The sequence below is a fragment of the Mobula birostris genome, chromosome 9, assembly GCF_030028105.1.
Source record: "Mobula birostris isolate sMobBir1 chromosome 9, sMobBir1.hap1, whole genome shotgun sequence".
Lineage (NCBI taxonomy): Eukaryota > Metazoa > Chordata > Chondrichthyes > Myliobatiformes > Myliobatidae > Mobula > Mobula birostris.
Genome location: NC_092378.1, coordinates 148,582,614 through 148,601,772, shown reverse-complemented (window position 1 = coordinate 148,601,772; position 19,159 = coordinate 148,582,614). Strand labels below are relative to the sequence as shown.

General features: G+C 40.2%; 1 protein-coding gene across 1 annotated transcript in view; it reads left to right on the top strand.

The window, feature by feature from the left end:
• Positions 1–19,159, top strand: part of LOC140203181 (dynein axonemal assembly factor 5-like) — a 188,119-nt gene that overhangs the window by 62,082 nt on the left and 106,878 nt on the right. The window contains exons 5-6 of the mRNA XM_072269098.1: positions 11,305–11,537; positions 17,329–17,541. Coding sequence (XP_072125199.1) covers positions 11,305–11,537; positions 17,329–17,541 — 446 coding nt within the window. The remainder of the gene's footprint in view (positions 1–11,304; positions 11,538–17,328; positions 17,542–19,159) is intronic.

Below are 19,159 nucleotides of genomic sequence, written 5' to 3'. Positions count from 1 at the left end.
CATCCAACATTAACAAACATTCCATGGTCAAAGTACTTACATCACATTTCTTCCCCATTCTGGTGTTTGGTCTGAACAACAACTGAACCCCTTGACCATGTCTACATGCTTTTATGCATTGAGTTATGATTGTCATTAATGAGGAGGTGTACCTAATAAAGTGGCCACTGAGTGACACGTGTTGAATATAATATGGTTCTCTGCCGTATAATTACTGAAAGCTATTTTAGGAAGAAGGTAAAAGAGCCTCAGGCCACACACTACCAGGTTCAGGAACAATTATTACCCCTCAGCCATGAGGCTCTTGAACCAGAGGGATAACTTCAGTCGCCCCATCATTGAACTGTTCCCACAACCTATGGATATACTTTCAAAGACTCTTCATCTCTTTATTTTTGTATTTGCACAGTTTGTTGTCTTTTGCACATTGGTTGTCTGCTCTGTTGGTGCGGTCTTTCATTGATTCTACTATGGTTTTATTGAGTACGTTTGCAAGAAAATGAATCTCAGGGTTGTATATTGTGACAGATGTGTATCTTGATAATAAATTTACCTTGCACTTTGAATTTCAGTCCTTTGCAGATTTCATTACTAACCTTAAATTATTATATATCCAAACATGCTTTCTACAGAGTAAGTGATATAGTGATTAGTGGCTGGTACAGAAATTATGATAAAAGTTGCATTAATTTCACAGTTCATTTAGGAAATTATTCTTCAAGTGATGCAAAGTTTCCATTTCTAGTCATTTGTGAGGGTGTCAACTTTCGCAAGGATATCAGAGCTTATAAACACTGCAAACAGTAGCTAGCAGCTTTAGTGTGTTGTTTTTAAATGTTGATCAAAGATATATGAGAACATTTAGTGTTTTCATTTCAAGGGTCAGTCGATTTTTGTTTTTTTCCGATCTATTCAATTATCCAATCTAACCAAGCATCAGGTGGGTACAGATTAATATGCTGTATGTGTATAATGTATCAAACATAACAGAAAACATTGCTTGCCACACCATGTGTGAAGTGTCAATGGTGTGACATTGCTTATGGCTTTACTATTAATTAACTGAGCAGATGTGGCTAACCACTCAGTAGCTGATAGCTCTCGCTTATAAGGTGGCCACTGTTCCCACACACATGAATAACCAATTAAAAGTCTGAGGAGTGTGGACCATAAAATGTTGCATGTCATGGCTTCGTTGAGAACCATTCCACCTGTTTCACTTTTAAGATCTACCCGTTTCTCTCTCCATTAGTCTTTAAAACAATGACAATATTTCTGTTTTGAGTATTAACCTTCCTTTCATCTGTTGGAGTTTGCAAACAGTTTGCCTGCATTGTATAAAACCATATCAGTTTTGGCCGTTGGTTATATTATTATAGGTAATGTGTTTCATGAGAATATATTTACAGAGTTGATTTGGTGTTGGAGTTAAAATATTCCCACTTTATATAAACTGTATGGTGATGATGCAAACCCGGGGGTCAAATAAAAATGGAAAGCTCTGGAAACTTTTATTTCAGTTTTTAAACATTTAAAAAATGAATTCCACCATGAAGTATTAATTCTTCGCTATATTCATCATCATCATCATTATTTGCCGTGTTGTAAGACGTGTGGGATCTTGGTTTTAGCAATTTTTTTCCAACAGAAGTGGTTTGCAATTGCTTTCTTCTGAGCAGTGTCTTTACAAGACGGGTGATCCCAGCCATTTTTTAACAGCCTTCAAAGGCGTCAATGGTCTCATAACCAGGACTTAGGATATGCACCAGTTGCTCCCGTAGCTTCACGTGACCCTGATCAGGGGGCTAAGCAGGTGCTACACCTTGCCCAAGGGTGACCTGCAGGCTAGTGGAGAGAAGGAGCGCCTTATACCTCGTTTTGTAGAGACGTATCTCCACCCCACCACCCTCTTTACTATATTACCCACTTGATTTTCATGGCTGAATTGAATACAGATAGTTTAAAATCTATTTAATCACAATTTACATATTTAGAAAGCAGAAATTTTCAGTTATCACTCCTCATCCTTGCACTAAGTAGGTTAATGGCTTATCTGTATGCATGTGTCCAGAATGAGTAGAGTTGTCTCTTAAAACAAACAAGCTGATCTACCCAATAAAATGCAAAGCGTCATAAATGGGATTCTGCCCAGATGGAATATGTCAAAGTCAAGTTTATTGTCACATGCACAAGTGCAATGGAAAATTTAGTTGTTGCAGCATCACAGACGCACAACATCATACAAGCGGAATTCACAAGAAACAAGATAAACTGCAGACAAGAACCTGGCAATTCAGTTCTTTGTGTTCTGTGAGTTCCCAAGTGCAGCATCATAAATGTAATCTTCAGTGTTCATTCTCGGCTCCAGAGGGACAATTTTTTCATGTTTAGTCAAATAAATTTACCGGTTTAAAGGAAACACACCCATTAGTTTAAAAAATGCTTTTTTTCCAGATTGCAAGATTATATCTGTCAATTCATTGAGAAATAAAACAAGCAGTGGCAAACAGGTTGTTCATACAAAGAGGAACGTGTAGAAGTTGGTTTTTATTCATAAACTTGATTTACATCAAACTCCCACAGATTAATTCAGACACCAGATGTCTGAAGAAGCTAATCTCTTGTATCCAAAGGAAAAGTTGAGCAATATGTAAACTCTGTGTGAGTGTGTGAATTGTTCATGCCACTGATATTATCTAAATTTCATTGCAATTATCCCAAAATATTGTAATGCTTCAGAACCATTTGAACTGCTTTTTCAACTTGGAAGTGGTGACAAGGTCTACTCAAATTCTGAACAGATTTTCTTAATCAGTTTGGAGGGAGCATGGTAGCGTAGCAGTTAGCATATGCTATTAAAGAGATAGCAACCCACATTCAGTTCCATAAGGAGCTTGTACTCTTTCCCTGTGACCACTTGGGTTTCCTCCAGGTGTTCCAATTTCCTCCCACGTTCTAAAAACATACAGACATAACTGAGTATAACTCAGTGGTGCGGACTCATTGGGCTGGAAGGGCCTGTTATTGTGCTGTATCTCTAAATAAAATAACTAATATTTCCAACGCAAACACGAGGAAATCTGCAGATGCTGGAATTTCAAGCAACACACATAAAAAATGCTGGTATACGCAGCAGGCCAGGCAGCATCTATGATGCTGCCACCAGCATTTTTTATGTGTGTTACTAATATTTTCAAGATGTGTTATAGTTAGAACATGTTGAAACATAGAAACATAGAAAATAGGTGCGGGAGTAGGCCATTCGGCCCTTCGAGCCTGCACCGCCATTCAGTATGATCATGGCTGATCATCCAACTCAGAACCCTGTACCAGCCTTCCCTCCATACCCCCTGATCCCTTTAGCCACAAGGGCCTTATCTAACTCCCTCTTAAATATAGCCAATGAACTGGCCTCAACTGTTCTCTGTGGCAGAGAATTCCACAGATTCACCACTCTCTGTGTGAAGAAGTTTTTCCTAATCTCGGTCCTAAAAGGCTTCCCCTTTATCCTCAAACTGTGACCCCTCGTTCTGGACTTCCCCAACATCGGGAACAATCTTCCTACATCTAGCCTGTCCAATCCCTTTAGGATTTTATACGTTTCAATCAGATCCCCCCTCAATCTTCTAAATTCCAACGAGTATAAGCCTAGTTCATCCAGTCTTTCATCATATGAAAGTCCTGCCATCCCAGGAATATGTTAAAGAAATATGTTAAGAATATTGGAGTAGGAGAGCATCAAAATTTGTCTTGTTTAAGAGAGAGCATGGGATTGCTGTTCACTAAATGATTAACAAGTGCGGCAGCCATGCAGAAAAAATGCCTGATGGGAAGTGACAACGTAGATCATCCATATTCGAAGCTTTGGGTTTATTTGAGATGCATGGTAAACTGAGAATTAGTTTCACAGCTGTGTGTGTGGTAACTTAAGCTCTTGTTTACATGGGCAAATTTGAAGATTAATTAACTCTTGAGTGTTTAAAGACTTTACCAACTTTCAAGACGTGCAAGTAATCTGTGCAAAGAAGATTTTCTAGAAATTAGTGAAGATGCATGTTGTTAAGTGCAATTAAATGCAATTATAGAATAAAAGAACATGTCTTCAAAGATCTTCAGAACATTATTGTTGAAAAGTTGACGTCTCGAAATAGCGCTGCTGCTCTTGGTGGGTGAATTTTATTTCTTTGGGTTTTTGTCTTGGGGGATGGGAGGGAGGGGAGAGAAACTTCTCCCAACACAAAAGCAGCAAATGAAGACAGATCTGTACTTAGTGTCAGTTTAGGTTCTGCCCGCTTCATTTCCATCTGAATTCCTGTGAAAGAAGGACTTTGCACCAACATACTTGTACTCATTGCCTCAGGATTTTCTAAGTACTTCCCTGTCAGTGAAATACTTTTGAAATGTATTCACTCTTGTTTTGTAAATAAACATCAGCAGCCAATTTGTACCAGGCAGGCCCCACACACATCAGTGAGATAATAACTAGATCATGCATTTTTAATCATGTTGGAGATTAAATGTTCGTCAGATCTTGAGGAGAGTTCTTTTATTTTTAGTTAGAGATACAGCTTGGTAACAGGCCCAATGAGTCCAATGCTGCCCAATTACACCCATATGACCAATTAGTCTGCTAACCTGAATGTCGTGTTTTTAATGTTAGTCCTCTGGTGTTTCTGCAATAATATCTTATGAAATGAATTTGCATTCTTTTACTTTCTAAGCAGGAGGATAAATTTATTCAGTAGCAGGTGTGAAAGTTTCTATTGGTAATATCATCATTAAATAGCCTGGATAGGAATAAATGGATCACTCTCAGGTTGGCAGGAAGTCGCTTGATACCATTGAGATCAGTGGTTGGGTCAAAGGAACCAAGTGTACATTTACAAGTTTCCTGCATGCAAAGCTAGCTGGAAATGTGAGGAGTGATGAGGATACTGGAGGGTGGGGAAAATATGGACAAGAGAAGTGGTGGTTGCAGTTGTAGTGTAAGCATAACACTTTACAGCATTCAGTGATCCAGGTTCAATTCTCACCACTGTCTATAAGGAGTTTGGACATTCTCCCCATGAACATATAAACTACTGATAAAATAAATTTATGCTGCAGAAATACTTCACCATGAAAAATTAATCTATCCTTCCTAATGTATAACCATTAAATAGAAATTATATAAAATATGTTCATCATAAATTCACGGAGGTTGAAACTTACATATTTGTTTCAAGCATTTACTCAATCTGTTCTTGTGTTACAAACCCACCATCCCAGAAACTAATGATGAGTTTTCATTACACTTCTATTATAGCATGCTTATTCTTGCTTATGGAGGAAGACTAAATCTGTGAATAATTCTCTGGGTGTGTTCTTAGCAAGACATAATTATTCTTATATTGAATCCTTTTGCAATACAGTCATCACACAGTTGTAATCCTAAATGTCTGCTCTATCAACCAATATATGAAGACACACACATCCTATGAAGCATTAACATTACTTCATCATTCACCGTTTAAAAATACTCAGCCTTTTGTTCTACTTAAATGGAAAAATCTTGCCTATTACCATTTAGAAGATGACAATAAACTGTATTTGTCACACGTACATCAAAATATTGAAGCACATTTTGAATGTGTAGCTTTGCATCAACAATCAGCACAGTCTGAAGATGTGCTGGAGCAGCCCACGAGTGTTGCCACAATGCCAGCAACACTGAATGTACACCTTTGGAATGTGGGAGGAAACCCACACAATCATGGAGAGAACATGTGAGCTCCTTACAGATAGTGGAGGGAATTGAACTCAGTCAGTGATCTTAGGCACTGTAAAGTGTTACGCTGAACCCCTATGCTGCTGTACACCCCTAAAACTGAATAAGTCAGTTCAGATCTAATTTAGAAGATTTAAACAACTTCATGGGGAGAATGTCCAAACTCCTTATAGACAGTGGTGAGAATTGAACCTGGATCACTGAATGCTGTAAAGTGTTATGCTTACACTACAACTGCAACCACCACTTCTCTTGTCCATATTTTCAGAAGTTGTTTAAATCTTCTAAATTAGATCTGAACTGACTTCCTGATAGTTGTTTTCCTTTGAGATACAGTTAGATTGAAAGGTTTTCTGTAGAGAAACAACATTGAAGATGTTTGCAATTGAATATAGTGTTATAATGCAGCATGCAAGTTTACTGCAATTTGTTTGTGTTTAGGATCAATAATAAGGACCATAGATGTATGTTTGATAAATGATGAGGAATATAGGTTTGCCATCTAGTAGTTTTAAATCATAGCTTAAAGTAAAAGACTATGTTGAACTTAGGGGCAACTCAGGGCTTTTAATAATTCTTCATTGACCACCATGGCCTGCTTTCAAGTTAATGAACCTGGCATTCTGACCTTTCCATTCTTTGATCATGGTGACAGCTATGGAAGGTTAGAGGAAAAGTGAAGTCAGCCCTGGTCCTTAGTTCCAGCCAGGTGATAGAGCAATTTTTCATCCAGATCAGCAGTTATTGACTTGAGATACAGGTGCAGACACTTAATGGCCATAATCTTTGACAACAGGTAGCTGGGAGGCAAATGGCTGAACTAGTGGACTGAAGTGAAAGAATGGTCAGAATCTGAAAATGCTGCCTTGGGACAAAAAGGGAGTGCCTCTCCATATTTTTCTTTTAAGCACTGATTATTACCTAACCTTTTGCCATCAATTGATCTGTAATTATACAGTACAATTGTTTTTGTAAAGATTTTTTTCCCCCTTTACCTCACATTTTCATTTTCTCTCTCCGGAACAAACACCTGTTGTCAGTCTCCTTTGCTCTGCCCATTCAACGTGAGGCATCGTTCCAGAAATGTGACCATTTTCCACCCAGAAGGTCAACCTGATCTATTGTATTTCAGTAAACCTTCGCCAGGAGGTCTACAATATTAGCTTTCCCCCAGTTTCCCTCTAGATTATTCTAGCTCCTTGCTTCCTCATGACTATTATCAGATTAATACACAATATCTGACCTTCCGAGGAAGCCTGACAAACTTAAAGTGCAGTTCAAAATATTACAATTGTAAAAACACTTCAAGATCTTTTCAGGCTTAAAACACTGCAAATCACTGAATCAAAATGACTGAGTGATTGTGATTGTAACTTGTAAATCTTGGAGAGGGGGCAAACTGTTGAAATGAGAACAAACTATTTAGGAGGGAGATGGGGGGTCACTTCATGTAGTAGTGGAAATATAGTGCTACACTTGTACGAGAAAATTAGTAGATGGCAAGCTGAATTAGTAATTGTAAAATTGATTATTTATCATGCACTACAATATAAATGGATATGGGTCTAAATTAGGCTGATGAACTCAAGGCACAGAGCTCTAACGATCTCATTAACAGGTGGAATAGTATTCAGTGATCAAATATTCTGCAGTGGCCAAATATTTTAATCCCCATTCCCATTGCAGTTCGGACATGTTGGTCCATGGCCTCCTGTTGTGCCAAGATGAGCCCGCCCTCAGGGTGGAGGAACAACTTGTCTTCGTAGCCCCTAACCTGATGATGTGAATATTGATTTCCCTTCCAGGTTAAAAAAAAATTCCCTCACTCTCCCCTGTTCTACCCCCAACTCTGGCCTCTGCTTACCTGCCTATCACCTACCCCTGGGTCCCCCCTCCCTCCCCTTCACCTATGGTCCACTCACCTCTCCTGTCAGATTCCTTCTTCTCCAGACCTTTACCTTTCTAACCCACCTGGCTTCACCTATCACCTTCTAGCTATCCTCCTTTCCCTTCCCCCATCTTTTTACTCTGGCATCCTGCCACTTCTTATTCAGTCCTGAAGAAGAGTCTCAGTCTGATACATCGACTGTTTATTAATTTCCATAGATGCTGTCTGACCTGCTGGATCTCCAGCATCTACAGGCTTCCTCATGCTTATGATCAAATACTACCTCCTTTTAAGTGCTTATGGAAGACCCATGGACTCATTTCCAAGGACTCTTCATCTCTTGTTCTCGAATGTATTGCTTATTTATTTATTTATTTATTTATTTATTATTTCTTTCTTTTTGTATTTGCAAAACTGGATAGTAGATAGTCTTTTGCACTTTGGTTGAACACTCAAGTTTGTGCGATCTTTTCATTGATTCCATCATGGTTATTATTTTATATTTATGGTTCTATAAATTTATTGGATATGCAAGAAAACAAATTTCAGGGTTGTATATGGTGACATATATGTACTTTGATAATACATTTACTTTGAACTTGAAGACAAAGTCATGAATTTTGCAAACATTTACATATAAACTATTCTAAATGGTCTTGGTTTCTAATTTTGAAGTAGCTTTTTTTCCCCTTTACTGAATTTACAGAAGGAGTTGCTGCCTCCTGGTGTTTAAAAATCTGGTTAATTCATTTAAAACTTTACTTAATTCTCTTTATTGGTAACTGCACCACATTGAGGCATAGTGATAGGGTTTGAAAGCTCAGTCCTGTTTTGTGTGGATAACTCATCCATTTCTTTCTTTTTGTATTATATGCATTATATAATTAATGTATTAGTTCATACGTTGATAATAAATGTACTTTGAACTTTGAAAATACAGGTAATGTTAAATTCAGACGTCCTGTTTCATGGTACTCCATCACTGTTTGATGCACAGTAATGTTATGGCTGGTAGAAAGTGAATTTGGTTTAACCATGAACAAGTCTGTGCACTGAACTTGTGAGCAGTCCTGGGAAAAGCATTCATTGTGTTAGTTAAACTTATAATTATCAAGCCACAAAACACTGAGTATGCAGCAATCCCGTAGTTCTGAGGCCTGTTATTTATAGTGGAAGGAGGAGATGTTAAAACCTCTTGTCAGTTTCTTGGGCACATGCGCCCTGCAATTTCTGGACCCCCAAAGAAATTGCATGGTTGATGTGCACCTGAAATAAATCCAGGTGTCTGCTTTGAAGATTTTTATGGCAGAGCCATCTTTAGAAATAAAAGAGCCTGCATTACTAGATGAACCCCATAAAGCTTTCAGCAATAATTAAGATACTTTTGATGTGCAATCAAAATGTACCAGCTGGTTTAGCCACAGTAGAACCAAGTGAACACCAATGAAATAAATGCCCGGATCCTGTGCTTTCTTGTAACACGAGATTCTGCAGATGCTGGAAATGCAGAGTAAACACATACAAAATATCAAAGGAATTCAGCCGGTCAGGCAGCATCTATGGAGGGCAATAAAGGTGTTTTGGGCTGAGACTGTGGCCTGAAAATGGCCAAGTCCATATCCTGATGAAGGGTCTTAGCCGGAAACATCAACTGTTTATTCCTCTCCATAGATGCTGTCTGACCTGCTGAGTTTCAGCAGCATTTTGTATATGTTACTGTGCTTTTCTCATTGTTACCATCAGGAAGGAGGTACAGAACCCTGAAGGCACACACTGAGCGATTCAGGAACAGCTTCTTCCCCTCTGCCATCCAATTTCTGAATGGACATTGAACCCATGAACACTACCTCACTACCTTTTTTTATTTATTTCTGTTTTTGCACTGCCTATTTTAACTTAACTATTAACTATACATATACTGAATGTAATTCAATGTTCAAAATATATGTATCATGTACAGTATTGCATTGTACTACTGCTGCAAAGTTAACAAATTTCGGGACATATGCCGGTGACTCTGATTCCGATTTTTCTGATGTTGGTTGAGCGATGATTGATGATGGAAATTATCCTCCACTTATTCTATAGGTTTTCTGCCTGCCCCTGTTGCCTTGTTGCTGTCTGACCTGATTTTCTCCAACCTGTTCTGTTCTCTACATCCATCTGACCACTGCAGGTGCTAACCCTGATATTTTGTATGATAGATTTCCTTGAAGCTGCACTGTAATGTCGAACAGGAATTCAGTGACACAGAGTAGCTCCTTCTCACTGCTATGTATATGAATATAAATTGAATATTTAATTTTATTATATTTATTGGTTATATCAAATTTGCATTTCTGACTTTCATGGAACATAGAGAACGGTGCAGGTCCGATGGCCGTTATGTTGTGCCGGCCCTTTAACCTACTCCAAGATCAATCTAACACTTCCCTCCCATACAGCCCTCCATTTTTCTTAGCCTATCTAAGAGTCTCTTAAATGTACCTAAGGTATCTGCCTCTACAACAACCCCTGGCAGGGTGTTCTCTGTGTAAATAAAAACCCTATACTTTCCTCCCAACAATTTAGAGTTATGTCCCCTTGTATTAGGTATGTGGTTGCTTCAGGTTGTTATAACCAGGGGGAGTAGTGGGGATAAGCTCCCACTACCAATTAAGTGCTTCCAATTGAGTGCATTTCAAATAGTCTCTGACAGAGAAGTTCACGGCCTCCTGGCCTTCATGTGTGGCTTAACTACTGACCCCAGTGGAACCATTTCTACTGATAGCAGAAGGGGCAAAGACAGGTTCCTGGCACCTTAAAACCAGTCACTTCAGGCAGATGGGGCTCATCAGCCGTAGTTGTCAGCTCATCTAGGAGAAGGAAAACTCTGATTTCAGAACTCTGCTGCCTTGAGGCTATACCTACTTAAGGGGAAGACCTCAGGGGTATACCCTGAGGAAAAATCTGAAGCTGGAGTCCCTGAAGCTGTCCTACATTGAGCTCAAAGCTGACTGGCAGCTCCTTCAACTCAGTTGGTACCAAACTGTATCAGTCTCTGTTGTTCCTTTGGATTTATCAGCTAGGTGGAGAGGGAGAACTTGCTACTTGGGCAACAACTTGCTCTCCATATTGTACTGCCTTAGCGTGCATAGACAGCTAGGAATCAATATCCATGGTTGACCCCAATCGACGGAGGGCCTACTACTACTATTAGATACTTCCACCCCAGGAAAAAGTCTCTGGCAGTCCACTCGATCAATGCCTTTCATCATCTTATACACCTCTGTCAAGTGACCTCTCATCTTCCTCCGTTCCAAAGAGTAGAGCTCTAACTCACTCAACCTTTTCTCGTAAGACATGTTCCCTAATCCTAATAGCAACTTGGTAAATCTCCTCTGCATCCTCTCTAAAGCCTCTGTATCCATCCTATAATGAGGTGACCAGAACGGAACAGAATTTATTTGCAAAGGTTAATACTTTTGGTTTGAGTAAATTTGTTTCACTAAATTGCAACAGCTGTTGAATATAACCATTGCTTTGTATGAAGATGGTGAACTTGAATTTTACATAATTATTTCATATATTAACACTTGCAGCATAAGTTATTTTTACCCATAGAATTTTCGATCTACTTGACCAAAATTTTTTTTTCTTTTACTTTCAGCGGAACGCCCTGGACTTGGGTGCCGGGAGTTGGTGTTCCGGAACTTGTTCAAGATTCTGCCAGCCGTCAGTCGAGACATTACTGACTGGGTCCCTGCAACCCGAATTAAAGCATCCCAGCTCCTGATAGTGCTGCTGTTCCATGCCGAGGATCACATCACGCAGCACATGGAGCTGCTGCTTAGTACCCTGTATCGATCATGTTCAGATGAGGAGAAACCTGTGGTTCAAAACGTGCGTATCTGTCACCCATTGAACAATTCATATAAATGGTTCTTTATCTTTTTGGTAATATATCTTATTAATTGTGCACCCACAGCTGAAGTTTATTAGCTGAAGGTGGACAAGCTGTTGAAGTATGGAGTTAGTACTGGGCAGATTGGTGTTTAATCAATTAAAATGGAGGCAGAGAGGTAGCTGATAAACCAGAAAGTGGGTACCCAAAGAATGTTTGGGAATCTCAGCCTGAAACTAGGTTGATTTTGAGTGTAATTAACCTCCTAGATCATGCAAGTAAATTAGGAAATCCTACAATTCAAAAAGTACATTGATATCTACGTGCATATATGCTGGCATAGTTAGAGAAGAATTAATTATAACACTCAGTGGCTACTTTATTAGGTTCAGAATCAGGTTTATTATCACTGGCATGTGACATGAAATTTGTTAACTTAGCAGCAGTTCAATGCAATACATTATCTAGCAGAGAGAGAAAATAACAATAAATAAAACATAATAAACAAGTAAATCAATTACATATGTTGAATAGATCTTTTAAAAATGTGCAAAAATAGAAATACTGTATATTAAAAAAGTGAGGTAGTGTCCAAAGTTTCAATGTCCATTTAGGAATTCGATGGCAGAGGGGAAGAAGCTGTTCCTGAATCGCTGAGTGTGTGCCTTCAGGCTTCTGTGTCTCCTACATGATGGTAACAGTGAGAAAAGGGCATGCCATGGGTGCAGGAGGACCAGATAGTGATATAACCTGTCAGAATGCTCTCCACAGTACAACTACAGATGTTTTTGAGTGTATTTGTTGACTTGCCAAATCTCTTCAAACTCCTAATAAAGTATAGGTGCTGTCTTGCCTTCTTTATAACTACATTGATATGTTGGGACCAGGTTAGATCTTCGGAGATCTTGACACCCAGGAACTTGAAGCTGCTCACTCTCTCCACTTCTGATCCCTCTATGTGTTCCTTCGTCTTACCCTTCCTGAAGTCCAGAATCAGCTCTTTCATCTTACTGACGTTGAGTGCCAGGTTGTTGCTGCGGCACCATTCCACTAGTTGGCATATCTCTCCTGCATGCCCTCTCGTCACCACCAAAGATTCTACCAACAATGGTTGTATCGTCAGTAAATTTGTAGATGGTATTTGAGCTTTGCCTTGCCACACAGACGTGTATACTTTATACTTACACTTTATACTTTATTGTCGTCGAACATTTGATACTACAACATACAATCATCACAGCAATATTTGATTCTGCGCTTCCCGCTCCCTGGATTACAAATCAATAGTAAATATTAAAAATTTAAATTATAAATAATAAATGAAAAATGGAAAGTAAGGTAGTGCAAAAAAAAACCGAGATGCAGGTCCGGATATTTGGAGGGTACGGCCCAGATCCGGGTCAGGATCCGTTCAGCAGTCTTATCACAGTTGGAAAGAAGCTGTTCCCAAATCTGGTCGTACGAGTCTTCAAGCTCCTGAGCCTTCTCCTGGAGGGAAGAGGGACGAAAAGTGTGTTGGCTGGGTGGGTCCTGTCCTTGTTTATCCTGGCAGCACTGCTCCGACAGCGTGCGGTGTAAAGTGAGTCCAAGGATGGAAGATTGGTTTTGTGTGATGTGCTGCGCCATGTTCACAATCTTCTGCAACTTCTTCCGGTCTTGGACAGGACAACTTCCATACCAGATTGTGATACACCCCAGAAGAATGCTTTCTACAGAGCATCTATAAAAATTAGTGAGGGTTTTAGGGGACAGGCCAAATTTCTTTAGTTTTCTCAGGAAGTAAAGGTGCTGGTGGGCCTTCTTGGCAGTGGACTCTGCTTGGTTGGACCAAATCAGGTCATTTGTGATATTGACCCCAGGAACTTAAAGCTTTTGACCTGTTCCCCTTGCGCATCACAGATGTAAATTGGGCCGTGTGGTCCGCTACTCCTTCAGAAGAAGTCAACAACCAATTCGTTCGTCTTGCTGACGTTGAGGGATAGGTTGTTGTCTTCACACCATGCCACCAGGTTTTTAATTTCCTCTCTGTACTCAAACTCATCATTACCCGAGATACAGCCTACAATTGTGGTGTCATCAGCAAACTTATATATTGAGTTTGATGGAAACTTGGCTACACAATCATGGGTGTACAGTGAGTACAGCAGGGGTCTGAGTACACAGCCTTGTGGGGCAGCGGTGCTCAGAGTGATTGTAGAGGAGAGCTTGTCCCCTATTTTTACAGACTGGGTCCTGTCTGTGAGGAAGTTGAAGATCCAGCTGTAGATCTGAGTGCTAAGGCCCAGGTTTCGAAACTTAGGAATCAATTTATTTGGAATGATGGTATTAAAGGCAGAGCTGTAGTCAATGAAAAGGAGCCTTATGTATGCGTCTTTATTCTCCAGGTGTTCTAAGGAGGAATATAGGGCCAGAGGGATGGCATCTGCTGTTGACCTGTTGCTCCGGTAGGCGAATTGCAAAGCATCGAGGTTGACCGGTAGGCTGTGGTTGATGTGTGCCATAACCAATCGCTTGAAGCACTTCATAGCATTTGATGTCAGAGCCACAGGTCGGTAGTCATTCAGGCATGCCACCTTGCTCTTCTTTGGCACTGGGATTATTGTTGCCTTCTTAAAACACGAGGGGATCTTAGACTGAAGCAAGGAGCAGTTGAAGATGTCAGCAAACACTCCAGCTAGCTCGCTTGCACAGGCCCAGAGAACCCATCCTGGGACACCATCTGGGCCCGTCGCCTTCCTTGGATTTATCTTCAGGAAGGCCCTTCTAAGGTCCTCCTTGGTGATGATGAATCTCGATGCCACCAGATCTGGTTCATCTGGAGGGAGCAGGACACTCCTCTTCTGTTTGAATCTCGCGTAGAATATGTTAAGTTCGTCAGGAAGAGAAGTGCCACAGTTATTGATATTCCCAGCCTTTTCTTTGCGCCCAGTGATCTCATTTAGACCCTGCCATAGTCTACTGGCATCCCTTTGCTTAGCCTTGGCTTTCAACTTGGCTTGATATTGCCTCTTGGCACCCTTAATGGCTTTCCGGAGTTCACGCCTGGATTCCGTGTAGCGACTGGTATCCCTGGACCTAAAAGCCGCAGCTCTAACCTTCAAAAGGGACTTGACCTCATAATTCATCCAAGGTTTCCGGTTAGGGAATACCCAGATCATCTTGCGAGACACACAGTCCTCCGTGCATTTCCAAATAAAGAGTGTATACAGAGAGTAGAGCAGTCTGGTGAGCAGAATTGGGACAGCACTGATAGATTTGTGCACCAAGAAGAGCTGATCATGAGGCGTACTCCTCCACCTCCACCATTTGAGAGGCTGTATAGATCTATCCTGACGGCGTATAGTAAACCCATCGATCTGAGTCGCTGCATCCGGTAGGGAAGGGGTTAACCAGGATTCTGTGAAACAACGGACAGATGCAGTCCTAATGTCCCTCTGATTCAGCACCCTGGCTCTGAGATCATCGATTTTATTCACCAGAGACTGCATGTTTGCCAGCAAGACAGTCGGTATAGGGAGTTTAAAACTCCGTTTCCTTAAATGCACTTGTAATCCTGAACTACGCCTGTGCTTCCTCCGAGGTGTTCTCCGTGGTCACTTCCAACCACAGTCTGTGTTGTTTCCGTCGGTTTTAAGCAGCGATAGTTCGTTTAAACACATTGAGACATCTTTGTTGACTGTACTAACCTTGGAAGCAGCTGTGCTTTTTAGCTGTAACAGGCTGAAACGGGAATATTTAATTGTATCCATTGAGAGTACTGCTGTTACTCGAGTCGCGCCTAGGTGCTCCGGAAGTAGAACCCAGTATTGTCTTCTGCTGTTGTACCTCATTCACTCAAGGTTCAATGTGTTGTGCATTCAGACATGATCTTTTGCACACCACTGTTGTAACGCATGGTTATTTGAGTTACTATTGCCTTCTTGTCAGCTTGAAGCATTCTGGCCTTTCTCCTCTGACCCTTCTCATTAACAAGGCGTTTTCGCCCTCAGAACTGTTGCTCACTGAATTTTTTTTTTGTTTTTCGCACCATTCTCTGTAAAATCTTGAGCGTGTTGTGTATAAAAAGCCCAGGACATCAGCGGGGGTGGGGGGGGGTGGTTGAGATAACTCAAACCACCCTGTCTGGCACCAACAATCATTCGATGATCAAAGTCATTGCATCACATTTCTTCCCCATTCTGCTGTTTAGTCTGAACAACTGAACCTCTTGACCATGTCTGCATGCTTTTTTGCAATGAGTTGCTGCCACATGATTGGCTGATTAAATATTTGCATTAACAAGCAGGTGTGCAGGTGTACTGCATTCAGGCTTATTTCAATTGAAGATTTTTTTTCAATCCCATTTGGTAGGAACAGTAGCAGTAAGATCATGTTAAAAAGAGTTTGACAGCCAGAGGTTAGTTGATAGGTTTCTTTTATTGGGACTACAGGAGGAATGGAGACAGGCTAACCCCTATTGACATCAATGGATCTAGAGTTGAGAGGGTAAACAGCTTTAGGTTCCTCAGCATATACATCACCGAGGATCTCACATGGTCTCTACATACGGGCTGTGTGGTGAGAAAAGCATAACAGTGCCTCTTTCACCTCAGACGGTTGAAGAAGTTTGGTATGAGTCCCCACATCCTAAGGTCTTCCTACAGGGGCACAATTGAGAGCATCCTGACTGGCTGCATCACTGCCTGGTATGAGAAATGTACCTCCCTCAATCGCAGGACTCTGCAGAGAGTGGTCCGGACAGCCCAGTGCATCTGTAAGTGTGAACTTCCTCACTATCCAGGACATTTACAGAGGCAGGTGCGTAAAAAGGGCCCGAAGGATCATTGGGGACCTGAGTCACCCCAACCACAAACTGTTCCAGCTGCTACCATCTGGGTAATGGTACCACAGCATAAAAGCCAGGACCAACAGTCTCCAGGACAGCTTGTTTCACCAGGCCATCGGGCTGTTTAATTCACGCTGATACAATTTTATTTCTATGCTATATTGACTATCCTGTTGTACATACTATTTATTACAAATTACCATAAATTGCACATCGCACATTTAGACGGAGATGTAACCTAAAGATTTTTACTTATTATGAAGGATGTAAGAAATAAAGTCATTTCAATTCAATTCTATTTATTGTTTTAAAATGTATAAATGGCTATAACTTTAATCTTAAAGGTTATTTTTGCCTATTTTGGGAATTTTTTAACATACCTAAATACACTTTTTAAAAAAATATTTTTTGATCAGATTGCAGTTTTTTTCCACATGCAAGTCATAACAGTATAAATTCAACACTAGTAATAGTGGCTTTGATCAACAGAGTAATTGATGTAGCAGTCAACTTCCCAGCTGTTGGCTTCATCCCTCCCCCTCCTGTCTTCTCCTATCATTTCGGGTCTCCCCCTCCCCCTCCCACTTTCAAATCTCTTACTATCTCTTTTTTTCTGTTAGTCCTGATGAAGGGTCTCGACCCGAAACGTCGACTGTACTTCTTCCTATAGATGCTGCCTGGCCTGCTGTGTTTCACCAGCATTTTGTGTGTGTTAATTGATTAGCACTGCAGTTTGAAGGCAGTATGTTTAGACTGTGGTATCATTGCCACCCTAATATCTTTCCTCTATCCAATGTCATATTATAAAGATTTAATTTTAGCCAAAGCTTGATGATTATTTGTGTTTAATAATGATTTTGTAATATATGCAATAAATGTGCATTTATTGCAGATCGGAATAAGTTTAAGATATTCCAGCTTTAAAAATTCATTTCTTAACATCTTGTTACCTTTCTAATTTTTAGTCGTTGAAAGCAGCAGAGCTGATTGGAACCTTTGTGGAACCTGAGGTCTCCTTGAAGTTGATTTTGACAGCTCTTGAGAAATCTGCTTGTACTGCTCATCTGATGGTCTTGGGTGCAGTGATAAGGGGCAGCTCAGCACAAGCGCTACATCCACATCTGATCAACATTGGAGAATCTCTGGCACTTCCTGATACGTGTCAAGTTTCCGCAAAGGTAAATATGAACAAAAGAAAGATATCCTTCTCCAAACATTGTATTCCTAATGAAAAAATGGAAAAACACAGAAGCTTAAAACCTGAAGTAGCAGAAAGTGGTACAAATGCTCAGCAGGTCAGGCAGTAGCTGCGGGGAAAGAAGTCATATTTAAGGTTCAAAGTTCAAAGTAAATTTATTATCTAGATACCTATATGTCACCATATACTATTTTGAGATTCACTTTCTTGCAGGCATTCACAGTAGAACAAAAAAATGCAATTGAATCAATGAAAAACTACACACAAAGAATGACAAACAGCCAGTGTGCAAACAAAGACAAACTGCAAATACAACAAAAAGTATGTAAATAATGCTGAGAACATGAGTTCTAGAGTCCTTGAAAGTTGGTCCAAGGTCAATGATCCTCCATCAAAATTGGATGGATTAACTGATTTATTGGCAGGAAAAAGTGTGGAGGGAAAAAGAAATGAACAAAATCACCCTTGACTGATTCTATTGTTTTTAATTACAGTGCATACTTTTGATTCAGCTTTTCTCTTATCATACATTGCATTAATGTCCCATTTTACTTTCTACCATCGTCTATCTCTCCACCACATCATTCCTGGCCTCCACGGACCTTAAATTTTGTTCTCTACTTCTTTCCGTTGCCTGCTCTGAACTGTGTTTTATCTCTTAACTTTTCCCATTCCTGATGAAACCTCATTCACCTGAAGCTTTACATATGTAAGGCTGCTCACGACTCAAGAGATGAGTTGGAAGTGGCAAATATTCCAGTTTTGACATCAGCAGCAGCTTCTCACCTGATGCCAAAGCACTAGAAAGAAGCCAGAGGTTCCCACAAGAGAAGCAGCATAATGAAAAGCCAAGAATATGCAAGGAAAGCCAGTTCAGTGGATTTTGGCTCTTTGAAGTCAAGAACACCAAAGTCTTCTCTGAATCTTGGCTCTGAGAATCCCGGAACAGCATAGCATCCAACATATTTAATCAGTAGGAAATGGAACGAACAGCATTGAAGACAAGTCAGAAGGAGGAGATAAGTGAGGTCAAAAGGCCAAGCATGTCCTTCCTTCATCATGATGGAACTTGGCCAGAGGACAACTACAGCATTTTTATGTACCTTATGAGAAACTGTTATAATGATAATCTAGAACTGATGTCTACATTAAAGATTGTACCTATTAATGGAATCTACAGGTATATGATCTACTTTAAGGTCAAGACTGACATGCTGTTTCTTCAGGGGCGTGACTCGCTGCACAACAGCAATTGTCAGTGTGGTGGTCCCATGGGCAGCTGATTGTTTCAGGAGTTTTCTAGCAACCACTTGTTCTGGATAGTGACTTAAGTGATGATTCACCAGAACAATCTGCAAGTTAGACACCTCAATTCCATGGTTAAAATGGTAAAAGATGCCAGACTATGCATGGTGCCTTCAGCTTTTCTGCAAATCGAGCACCAGGACAACACATCTGATGAGTCTGGTTCCAAATGGACTTCTGTTTGTATCCCATATGTTGACAGTCAAATCTAAAGTTCAAAGTATATCTATTATCAAACTATGTATATGTCACCATATACAACCTTGAGATTCATTTGCTTGCAGGCATTTACA